The sequence below is a fragment of the Polypterus senegalus genome, chromosome 2 (assembly GCF_016835505.1).
Source record: "Polypterus senegalus isolate Bchr_013 chromosome 2, ASM1683550v1, whole genome shotgun sequence".
Lineage (NCBI taxonomy): Eukaryota > Metazoa > Chordata > Cladistia > Polypteriformes > Polypteridae > Polypterus > Polypterus senegalus.
In genome coordinates this window covers 282,190,005-282,203,232 of record NC_053155.1, presented here as the reverse complement: position 1 = coordinate 282,203,232, position 13,228 = coordinate 282,190,005, and the positions used below count along the sequence as shown (strand labels likewise).

The 13,228-nt window shown below is 36.4% G+C and overlaps 1 protein-coding gene across 1 annotated transcript in view; it reads right to left on the bottom strand.

Moving 5' to 3' along the window:
- Positions 1-13,228, bottom strand: part of clpb (caseinolytic mitochondrial matrix peptidase chaperone subunit B) — a 192,121-nt gene that overhangs the window by 44,837 nt on the left and 134,056 nt on the right. The window contains exon 7 of the mRNA XM_039745656.1: positions 1,573-1,687. Coding sequence (XP_039601590.1) covers positions 1,573-1,687 — 115 coding nt within the window. The remainder of the gene's footprint in view (positions 1-1,572; positions 1,688-13,228) is intronic.

Genomic DNA, 13,228 nt, shown 5'->3' with positions numbered 1-13,228 from the left:
CATGACATTAGCCAACAAATGTTGGACAACTGTAATCCTAAATCATATTAAAAAATATCCATCAATAATTATCTCAAGAGGATAAAACATTTTTAATGTTTGGCATGTACAGGTAGCAGTGAAGACCAATCAATATTTAGTACATCACTGTGGTCTGTGAATTTAACAACTTTGAACTCATAAATAGCAATCCTATGAAATATTATTTCATATACATTTTATTTCTATTTATCATTATGATTATGTTACTTTGCTTTTTCTTTTAATCATGCATTCTTGCTTTTTGTTTTCATTATTACACTAAATGTCTGTGAGGAAGTATTTTTCAGGCTCTTCCACTAGAAACACAGAAATTTCTTTGTAAAAAGAAAATCTTGTAGTTACACAATGATTAGTTTATTGTACAAAAACAAAATTGTGCTAAAGTTACAAAAAAGAGTTACCATACTGTGGAATTTTGAATGGTGGTTCTTCATAAACATCCACCCTACAAACTTTTATGCCCACTAAATAACATGTTAACATGCCTAAAACAAATTAATTTACAGCAGGGAATCCACTATATACTTAGAAATAATTACATTTATGGCACCCAGCAAAACAAAATAAAAAAACAATAATATTTATACAAAATTAATAGTGTAAGTAGCTTTTAAATTAAAACAAGTAAAAATAAGCAAGTGCCAAATTTACATATTAGGACTGAGTCCAATTATATAATAGCATATAGACAAGAGTTACAGTGACTTTGGCAACCTGCTAAACATGTAATAGATAGGAGGAATAAATGTATAATCAAATAAAGTGGATTAAAGCGATATGAAGCTTAAGATGTGACAAACTGCATGTATATTACCCAAAAGCAGCACCAACTCAATTGATTGTTTGGGGACTGGTCACGTCAATGTCTTGACTAGTGCAAATCTTTATTGGCAGGGGATACCACCATGTTCTATAAATCCATTGTACATGCTCCAAAATGCAGCAGTGTGTCTTGTTTACAATCAGCTGAGATTGGCACATGTGGCTCCTTTTTTCGAGATCACTCCACTGGCTCCCAGCAGTAGCATGCATTAAGTTCAGCACCTATTTATTTGGAGGCTCAATTTGGTCCAAGCCCTTTCCCGCCCACTCAGGCCTGCAAATGAACAGAACTGCAGATACCACAATGTGTAGCCGCTCATGATAGAATAAGCTGCCCACATTTGTCCAAAAAGATGACTACCTTATGTATTTAAGAACTGATTGAAGATTTTTCTATTCTGAAGATACCATTATAATTGCTTATGGTTTTGATGCTACGGTCTTGTGTATTTAAAATATTATTAATTCGTTTTGTGGTTTTATTTTATTAATGGTTGCATACTTCTAAGGTCTACAGAACTTTTCACTTGTTTTGGTGAAATCTTGTAACACTTGTTTTAAAACAGATCCTGTGTCATGCTGACCTCATTTGTAAGTAGCTTTGGGTAAAAGCATCTATTGAATGAAAAAAAATGTTATTGTTAAAAGAAGCATAAAAATGGCAAAAAAAATAATCTTTAGTCTGAACAACTTTATCGTTTGGGGTACCTGAAGCCACAGTGGTAATAGCACCCTCTTGACCAATAATGTGTTCTTTCAATCTTCGCTCCAGGGGGAAGCGTCTTCTTTCCTCTGCTTCTCGACGATGCTGTAACTCCTGAAACTAAGGATTAAACAGAAAGTGAAAATTGATTAGGTGTGTGGTATTACTTTTTTAAGAACATAACAAATCTTGTGTTGAAAACATGCCACTGAAAATAATACAGTTCTTAATATGTTTTCTATTTAACATTAGAAATATTGAGATGAGAGATATATATGTCTCCAAGGGGCTACAGTCATCCACATGACTTGATATCATATTTTATAAATAAATATTTCTTTGTGGGTAAAAGTTTTGCAAAATGTACTGTAAGATGAAAAGATTCAACTCTCTTAATTTTACTTTCCAGATTATACCCCCTTAGTCCTTGAATTGGCATACAATATTAGCTCTTTCTGCACGACTTCTACTTTTTTATCCTTTGTGGCACCCCTTCTAGATATGTTCCTGGGGGAACAGTACCTCCCCTGGGATGCTTGGTGGCAGCCTCCCTGGCAGACAATAGTGCCTCAGTTTCCTGCAGGGCTCCATGGGAGATGGAGTTCTCCACAGCCCTGTTAGGATCTGGGGTGGCTGCCAGAGGGTGCTGCATGGATCTTGGAGCCAACCTGGACAACTCTACAGCCCCACCCGGAAGTGCAATCAGGAACAGGTGATCAACCACCACTTGGGGGCCAGAATCAGGAGGAAGAGGACAAGGTTGCCAGGGAGGAGTGGTGGTTCAAAACGGGAGTGTTATTGTGATTTGCTGAAAGTGCTTTGGGACTGTGTTGTGGCTGGAGGGTTCACGGGGAAGACGTGCCCTCCTGCTGAAGAAAAATAAAAGTCTTTGTGTTTTTTTACACATGCCTCCAATTCAGTCTGTGCCGGGTCGGGTGCTATACAGCGTCGAGTTCACACCTTCTTGAACTATGTACACCAAAAGTGTACATTCTATTCCATATGTAACCTTGACAGTGCATTAGGAAGTTTAATTAATCTTAAAAACACGTTATACATTAAAACAAACAATTATCTTGTAAATGGTCTAAATCTGGGCAGCGGCAAGTCCAATAGGACTTCTGGTCTTTTTTCTATCAGTGTTTTGGCCTCTAGATCCTCTATTGTGGAATTATAGTTAAAGTATTTGATTCCTGTGTTTAGGCTTTTAGATTTATTTCTATTAAAGTATAACTGTCAGATATCTGCATTACAGCAAGGTCTACCTGTAGATATTTTACTGATCCTAGACCTCTGAATCAATAAGCACCTAAAGTATTAGTATGGAGATTTTAATGATATTTTCATATACAAACAGAAATAAATAGAACATTAGGTATTTCCTGTTCTACGAATTTTATTCCTATCTAATTATTTTAATATATTACAGATCTACAATTATAGATTGTTTTCTTCTGAAATGTTAGAAACCATTAAACCTTCTGTGACTATTTTTTGGCATTTCTAGGTTCCTTTTTCAAAATTGCTATCTAGTGCTTATAAGCCCTACAACTGATATGAAAGAAATTTTTCCAATTGTATTCATCATAATATTAATTTTTCCAAAATAATTTCTTTCCAATAACTTTACACATTCACTGGGGAATCTCTTTTAGTTTAATCTAGCATTCACAACATGATCAATTTAGACTGATTGGTGAGTCTAAATTGGCCCAGAGTAAGGGACTGTCCGAGTGTACCTTGTATTACTCTGCAGTGTGATGATTTGCCAGCCTGTTGAGAGTTGGGATCCTAAATTGCACACAATGTAGCAAAGGTACTCTTCTACTCCCAAAGACCCAAAAAGTGGATATTACAATATTAAATAAAACTACAATAAGGTCTGCCATTTCAAACCAATTAATAAGTCGGTGTAATATGTAAGGATGAATGACCTCTTAATATATCTCCAAATGATCACTGCCCAAAATACAGTATGAAAGCATATCTATTCATCCATCCATCCATCCATCTTCTAACCCGCTGAATCCGAATACAGGGTCATGGGGGTCTGCTGGAGCCAATCCCAGCCAACACAGGGCACAAGGCAGGAACAAATCCTGGGCAGGGTGCCAACTCACCGCAGGACACACACAAACACCAAGCACACACTAGGGCCAATTTAGAATCACCAATCCACCTAACCTGCATGTCTTTGGATTACGGGAGGAAACAGGAGTGCCCGGAAGAAACCCACGCAGACACATATCTATTCTATAAAACTTATTCTCTTAGATTTTAATATGCCTAATTTTTAAAATGGCAATTTTTTACTGACCTAACTATGCTTGTATTTTCCTTTCTTGCTCCACACACAGAAGGCCAATTGCTAAAATGAAGGGATTGATTGTTTTAAGGGTGAAATAAGCCAGCACTAAGGTAATAGTTATAATACACTTGAATTATTAAATAGAAGTATGTAAACCTTAAAAGAGTTTGCAATACAACAACCTATTATTTTTTAACTCTTTTATTGTTTTACAGAGTCAGAGAGCCGGAGGCTATCTAAATAGCATTGAGAGGAAGGAAATAAACCTCCATGGTACATGTGCTGTAGAGAAGGAAAATGTAGGCAATATTGACAGTTTAGCAATTACTGGTGTCTATACTCAATAATTACTTAAATTTAGAGGTTTCTTTCAAGTATAAATATCATTTTAAAATAAAAGTATAAGTTTCAGTTTTACATTTGTAGAGTATATATGGAACATTAGGTTACACGTTTAAGTTTACTAATCTTTTATTTTAAAAAAAAAAAAGGATATAATGTAGTTCTAAAAATAGACATCTATTCAATTTTAAGCACCACTGGACCCAAGACTAGAAATCAGCTATGGAAGGAGTGCTAGTACATTGTAGAACATAAACACATCCACACATACAGTGCCATGAGAACTTATTTGCCTGCTCCCTAATGCCCTCTCTGAATGGCCTTGGATCTTTAGACAAAATATAATAGAGGAAAAGGGATCTAAGGGTAAACATAGAATACAGTTTTAAATCATTTCTTTCCCAAAGGAACAAAGTTATTCAACACCCATATCATTGATGTAAAAAAGTAATTGTGCCCATGGCTTCAATATCTGGCCGCAGCACTTTTAGCTGCAATAATCACAACTAAACACTTCCTATAATTTGATATCAGTCTTTCACATCACTGTAGAGGAATTTTAGTCCAGTCTTCATTGTAGAATTGCTTTAATTCAGACACATTGGTAGCTCTGAGAATGTGAACTGTTCATTTCAGGTCCTGCAACAGCATCTCTTTTGAGGTCAAGTCAGGACTTTGACTATTGTACTATAACATTTTTCTTTTTCTTTTGAGCCATTTAATTATAGACTTGCTTTTTTGTTTTGGGTTATTCTGCAGCATAACTAAATTAAGCAGCTTCAGGTCATGGACAATTGACCAGAAATCTACTTAAGTCAAGTTAGTTTTATTTATAGAGCACATTTAAAACAGTCAACCAAAGTGCTGTACAGCTTCCATAAATACATCAATACATATATACAGGGTCAGCCAAAATGAAGTATCACATTTCTCAAGGTCATTGTGTGAGGTAGAGGGAGCTGAGTGGGTTGGGGTGGGGATCATTTGATAAGTGATCCCTTGTAGTTTTCAGTTGGCAACATGCCTTGGTCCGGTGCACACCATGCTTTCATTGTCGATGCGTTCTTCAAAAACAACGAATCCATCATTACTACGTAATGCGCCTTCCAAATGCACTTCAGCATTCCTCCTAACGGTGACGTCCCAAATCGGAAAACAGTTCTTCAGTGGGGTGGCTACATTTAGATAGACGGGTACAACATTGAAAAGAAAATTTCCAGGCCATCCTCGCACTGTACGAATGCCTAACAACATCCAGGCTGTTAGGGCATCAATTTTTCAGTCTCCTAGATGTTCAGCACGCACACATGCTTCTGCCTTGGGAATTTCTAACATGTCTTTTTGCATAAGGACCTTAATTTCCAACCATACAAAATGATGGTAGTGCAGGAACTCACTGAGAGATACTGGGAGAGCCAAAGAGTTGTGCGTGAACATTCTACAAACCATTCATCGAGATGTCATTGTCATGTGCAGTGATGAGGCACATTTCCATCAGAATGGTTGCATAAATAAGCAAAACTTTCACTATTGGGCTGAAACCAATCCTCGTGAACTTCATTGGTGACCCCTGCACAGTAAGTGTGATACAGTTTGGAGCACTGTTGTAGAATTTGGCATTGAAGGCCCTTACTTTTTTAAAAATGGGGGAGCAACGGTTACTGTTACTTCAGAAAGTTACATTGAACTAAGGAACTTTCTGCAGCCCCAACTGGAAGAAATGGATGAGGTGGATTCCTGGTTTCAACAAGATGGAGCAAAAGCTCATATGGCGCAGAGATCCATGCAAGTTTTGCGGGAGATCTTTTTGGGGTATCTGATCTCCCTGCATGGCGATATCGGGTAGCCTTCACATTCACCTAAACTTGCTTAGTGCAATTTCTCTTGTGGCGCTATTTCAAGTCGAAGGTATACACACACCAACCTCAAAACCCTGAAACCCTCAAGGATGCTATTCTCCATGAAATCGCTGCTATTCCTCTTGAAATGGCTGAATGAATCATGCGAGCGCTCAGAAATCGTCTTGTGTCATAATGAAATTTATTTTATCTTTCAGTGTTTTTGTAGAATAAATGTTTGAAAAGTGGTACTGTACTACTTTTCGGCTCACCCTATATATAAATATACATATATATTCATATACACAGTAATTAACTACTTTCACTAATACATTAAAACGGGAAAACCACATCACCTCCAGGCAAGAAAGCCAGGCAGAGATTATATTTCCTTTGCCAACTTAAGACGCTTGGTTTAACAAGGCATATATTGTTAAATTTTTACTCAGCCATTATTGAGAGTATTGTGACAACCTCCATCACCGTTTGGTTTCCTTCTGCCTCCTCCATTTCTAAGAGTTGGCTGCAACGGGTGATTTGTTCAGGGGAGAAAATCACTGGCTGTTGTCTCCCAGCATTAAAAGATCTGTTCATCACCAGAGCAAAAAAGAGAGCAGGAAAGACTGCAACTGACTCCACTCACACCAGCAGCCAACTCTACACTAAATTGCCATCACAGAGGAGGTACCGGTCTATCATGACCCAAACTACATGCTATCTCTGCAGCTTTTTTCCTCAAAGCATTCAAATCCTAAATAAACTTACATAGGGTTAACTCCTACCTGTTTTTACAACATATAACTGTGCTGGTTATCTATTCATAAATACTTCATACTTTATCAACTTGTACTATTTGATATCTATATTATTTTGTGTAGTTTTTGTATTTATTTGACGGTACTATTGAAATTTGTAAATGTATTTGTTTGCACAATGTCAGGTTAATGATAGGTTGAAATTGTGTTGTCTTGAGTTGGTATTGTCTTGCATGTTTTTATACCTGACCAAAGTCAATTCTGGTATCTTTCACATGCTAGCAATAAAGTGATTCTGATTCTAAATACACCAAAATAAAAACTCACATACAAGTTTAAAAAGCTTAGGCAAAAAGATCCACATAGACAAGGTAGAAACAAATCTTCACACAGACAACGACCATAGATTTGAACTATCAACACTTCTTTATAGATGTAAATACTTTATTGTATCAGGGTACGCTTTGTGAAAGAAAAGTTCTGCTAAATAAGAATAACTAAACATTAAGCATTTGATCAAATAATCTTTATTGAATATTACATTCAGTTTCTTGTTTTGTTATCCTAAACAGGAAGAACTATTCTGGCAAGATGTCAAAGCTTATAATCCACATACCAGGAAATCAATTTAAAATTTAAAGAACTAAACTAAAAAAAGTATCATATTTTTTATTTCAAAATAAATACTACATAACAGTTAACATGGCTAAAATATAATACAGTATTAAACTAATCTCAGCAAAATTAATCCAGCAAAAAGAGACAACTTTTATTGTGTGCATGTCTATTAAAATAAACATTACCAAGATGACTAACAAAAGATGCAATGAAGTAGGAACTTCACTTCATTTGCAATTTGAATATCTTATAGATGCCTGAATCCTTAAAGTATTGACAAGTTCTGATTCAGGGAATACATTCTGTTTTCCACATTACTTAGTAAAACATGTGCAAAAGATTATTCTTCTGCATCCAGACCATTTTATTTGTCCTCTTAAAAGTTTCATTCATCCAATTTATGTTCCTGAGAAAGATCAGGCAACTGTGTCTCACTATGCAGACTTATTCTATGATCTGATTTAAAGTCATACTTAGTCAATGCCCATCCCAAAACACTTGTAAATGTGTTACATGTATTTAGGCTGAACTTTATTACTAAACCAAACAAGTAAATGTGATAGGATGTGTCTTTTTTGGCTTTCAGTGTGAAGGAAGAGCATACTTACAACAGAAATATTACTCATATGGACTGATAAAAGAAAGTATATCTGAATGCAAACTATTTTCAGATTAATAAAAACTAAGGCTTTAATGTATTTACTGTTAACCGAAACACACAACATTTTACCAACGAATATTTTTAAAATTGTAAACAATGACATAATGCTTTTGTAAAGCAGCTTTAGTATCCATGGGATATTATTTGTGTCCTATACATTTTTAAATTGAATTAAACAGTAATAAAATACTTTTGTTAAACAGGAATCCCCATTTTACTCATTCTGGCTAAATCTGAGAATAATTCACAGTTTTATAATGTCTGCCTGCTTCAGCCATGAGATTGCCCTTTAGATGCCTATAATTAAAATAAATAAAAAACAAAATGGCCACTAGGTAACCAACAAATCATCCATCTTTCAATGAGAATAAATCTTCACCCATTCTCCCAAAATTACTGCCTTGACCTGTACATTACGCAGTGATTTCTCAGTGTCTTGACTGAAAATAAATAAACAGCAATAAATAGAAAGAAAGAAAAATGGCAGAAATAAAGATGAGAGTGTCAACATTCCTTACTCATGACTGCCTTTAGCACAGTTTTCCCTGTTAGGATCCTGGCCCTGACAGAAATAAGACAATAAATTGGCTGGAAATGCAATTTTCTAATGGTGTCATTTGTCTCACCCTACGAGGAATGATCCATCCAAACCCCTGCTTCAAATGAAGCAATAAAGTTTCACAGTTCTGCCTCAAGAGGACTATGGGTTAAAAAAAAAACACTTGCCTGCCACTGCTTCACCACTCAACCACTCAGCATTCACTAGCCTTCAGGGCAGAAATATTTCATTGTTCCCTTTTCTCTTTAAACAGCTGCAGGATAAACAAGGCTCAGAAGCTTGACCAATCCCATATCTTTAAAACACCTGATTGTTTTTTTTTTTCTTTTCATAATATCTTTGCAAATCTTTGCTCAAAGTTCTTTTTTCACGGGGGGAAGTCAGGAAGCAGTGGAAATCAATATTTTCTTTGTACTGATTGTCTTCAGTAGAAGATCAATTAAAATATAACAATCAACCATCATTGCAATGAAACTGTTAATTAATTGTAAGAAGTCAAGCCATTTACAATAAATATAACAATAAAGACTTTTAAAGTAAAATAATATTAGCCTATGATCAATACCTCAACTGCCCAGTGTGATATTATACCAAAATATACAATGAAAAATGTTTAAAAACTATGTAAATGAGGTTTAAACATTATGTTTAGTGAAATGTTGCTCGATTTTATGCAATATCAAGCAATAGTGGACACATTACTAAATGAATATACCAAAAAAAAATCATAAATAATTAGTGGTTAAAGGATTGGTGCTATTACTTCATTTTAATAACCACACACTCAATACACAAGCTACACAAACTTTAAAAAAATATATTCATCATCTGTGGATTTTTTTTTTACATTTTGGCTTTTTAATACATGCATGTGTCGGTGAAGAAATGAAGTATTCAAGGCCAAAACCTAATAAGGATTTTTATATAGATTTTTACTGTGTTGTTACAGACACATGATGTATGATCGTATAAAGATCTACCTCTTTATAGAACTTCTCTAGTTACAGAATTGTTCATCCGTACTGTGTTTAGACCTTTTTTCTTTACCCATATTTAAATCATTATTCTGTGAAAACATAAGAATACAAGGTTTGAAATATAAGAGTTCTATTTCTACCAACACTCAAAATATTTTATTTTTCAGCAGTTTGTCAGCATTCATGTTAGCTTATTTCTGTATAAATAATCTTCCTTTTTGTTGAATTGACTTCTGCTTACCCCTTAATATAATATTACATATTAATATCCTGGCACCAGGATGAGAAATGTCAGTCTGTCTTATGAAAATGTAATTGCAGTCCCTTTGCCAAACATACTAACAATCATTTTCAAACAAAAATCAATGGAAGGGAAGTCATTTGTGAAAAAGTTTTTTTTGTAAAAATGACCCACAATGAAGGTTTATATTAATATCAGACAAGTTTGCTTTATTTAATACATTTCTAGTACATTTTCCTATAAAGACATTAAAACATCATTTCTAAAAATATTGTACTTTAGTGTGCTTTATGTATATTGTCAGGGATGCCAGGGGCAATGACCCGGCCGGGACGCCGTGAGGGACCGTAAGAGGGTCAAAGCCCACCCTGGATTACGTGGGGGCCGCCTTCCTGGTTGCTCTGGGGGCCACGGGTACAGGGCATGGAAGCTCCACCCTGTAGGGGCCCGTGGTCACCGCCAGGAGGCGCCCCAATGTCTTGGGGACCTTGTTACCCCAGCACTTCCGCCACACCAGTAAGTGCTGGGGGTAAGATTAGGACGGCACCCGGAGAGCTGCCGGGAGGACAGCCGGCACTTCCGCCACGCTGGGGCGTGGCCAAGGAAGGAATGCCGGGAACACCTGGGGCTCATCCGGGGACTGCATAAAAGGGGCCGTCTCCATTCATTCAGCGCTAGAGTTGGGTGGAAGAAGGACGAGGCAGAGAGGAGAGTGGAGGCGGCCCGAAGAAAGGCATTGAGTGGCCAGGACTGTATATTGGGGTTTGTGAGTGTGCACTGGACTGGGTCTGAGTGACCATTATTGTAAATATTGTATATATAATAAACGTGTGGTGGTGACAAACAACATGTCTGCCTGTCTGTGTCCGGGTCGGCTCCACAATATAAAAAGTAAAAGATGTGGCTCCTATGCTGTCATTACATTCCACAAGCACAGGACTATCTTGACAGTTTATAGAAAAATATTTTAGGAATGCATTCCAACTAAATCATGAAAGAACATCTGGTCACAACCGATTTATTAATTGGTCAATTTTACATTAAGGTCCATCCATCCATTCATTCGTTTACTAAATGAGTCTAACTGACTTTTATGGTTTTTGAAAGTAGTAACTTACCCTGTTAGCACTGGACAGAAAGGCAGTGTGCCATTCCAGAGCAGGTGTGTGTATGTACATTGAAAATAGAAAACTAAATATGTTAAAGTTATTTTAATTACTACACAATGAATATTATCAGTATCTGTACATCAAACAATATTGATGCTGCAGTAGGTTTATAATCATACATTAGACTACATTGTGAAAGTTAATTGCATACATGGGTGTTGTAGCACCAAATGTACTTTTTTAGGAAATAGTTATATGCTAAAAAATACATATTGTATGATTTATGATGTTTTCAATTAATATAACAATTATTAAAATACAAAAAAAGTTGATTTAAAATGGTCTCACATTTTCTTATTGCTCATCTTTATTATATGTTTTATAATCATTTACATTATTTTCATAATTTGATCATAAATGAACAAAGATAGAATGTAAGACCACCCCATTTAAATATCTCTTAAATAGCAGTAATAAAAAAAGACAATATAACTATATTACAGTAAATTAATTATTTTTAAATGAAGTAATCTGGCCATGTCCATAAAGCCTTCTTCACCAAGAAGTTTTCATGCAAGTGTATACAGTGGGTACGGAAATTATTCAGACCCCTTTCAATTTTTCACTCTTTGTTATATTGCAGCCATTTGCTAAAATCATTTAAATTCATTTTGTTCCTCATTAATGTACACACAGCACCCCATATTGACAGACAAAAAAGAAATTTTTGAAATTGTTGCAGATTTACTAAAAAAGAAATCTCACATGGTCCTAAGTATTTAGACCCTTTGCTCAGTATTTAGTAGAAGCACCCTTTTGAGCTAATACAGCCATGAGTCTTCTTGGGAAAGATGCAACAAGTTTTTCACACCTGGATTTGGGGATCCTCTGCCATTCCTCCTTGCAGATCCTCTCCAGTTCTGTCAGGTTGGATGGTAAACGTTGGTGGACAGCCATTTTTAGGTCTCTCCAGAGATGCTCAATTGGGTTTAAGTCAGGGCTCTGGCTGGGCCATTCAAGAACAGTCACAGAGTTGTTGTGAAGCCACTTCCTCGTTATTTTAGCTGTGTGCTTAGGGTCATTGTGTTGTTGGAAGGTAAACCTTCGGCCCAGTCTGAGGCCCTTAGCACTCTGGAGAAGGTTTTTGTCCAGGATATCCCTGTACTTGGACACATTCATCTTTCCCTCGGTTGCAACCAGTCGTCCTGTCCCTGCAACTGAAAAACACCCCCACAGCATGATGCTGCCACCTCCATGCTTCACTGTGGGGACTGCATTGGACAAGTGATGAGCAGTGCCTGGTTGTCTCCACACATACCGCTTAGAATTAAGCCCAAAAAGTTCTATCTTGGTCTTATCAGACCAGAGAATCTTATTTCTCACCATCTCAGAGTCCTTCAGGTGTCTTTTATCAAACTCCATGCGGGCTGTCATGTGTCTTGCACTGAGGAGAGGCTTCTGACAGGCCACTCTGCCATAAAGCCCTGACTGGTGGAGGGCTGCAGTGATGGTTGACTTTCTACAACTTTCTCCCATCTCCTGACTGCATCTCTGGAGCACAGCCAAAGTGATCTTTGGGTTCTTCTTTACCTCTCTCACCATGGCTCTTCTCCCCCAGTAGCTCAGCTTGGCTGGACGGCCAGCTCTATGAAGGGTTCTGGTCATCCCAAACGTCTTCCATTTAGGCATTATGGAGGCCACTGTGCTCTTGGGAACCTTAAGTGCAGCAGAAATTTTTTTGTAACCTTGGACAGATCTATGCCTTGCCACAATTCTGTCTCTGAGCTTTTCAGGCAGTTCCTTTGACCTCATGATTCTCATCTGACATGCATTGTGAGCTGTAAGGTCTTATATAGACAGGTGTGTGGCTTTCCTAATCAAGTCCAATCAGTATAATCAAACACAGCTGGACTCAAATGAAGGTGATCTCAAGGATGATCAGAAGAAATGGAAACCACCTGAGTTAAATATATGAGTGTCACATCAAAGGGTCTGAATACTTAGGACCATGTGATATTTCAGTTTTTCTTTTTTAATAAATCTTTTTTTGTCTGTCAATATGGGGTGCTGTATGTACATTAATGAGGAAAAAAAATTATTTAATTTAAAATTACACATATATATATATATATATAAAACACACACACATACATACATATACATACACACACACATATATATTTTTTTCTCCTGTGTATTTTTTTTTTAGTATAAATTTAATATGAACTGTGTACAAGATCAAAATAATTAAGT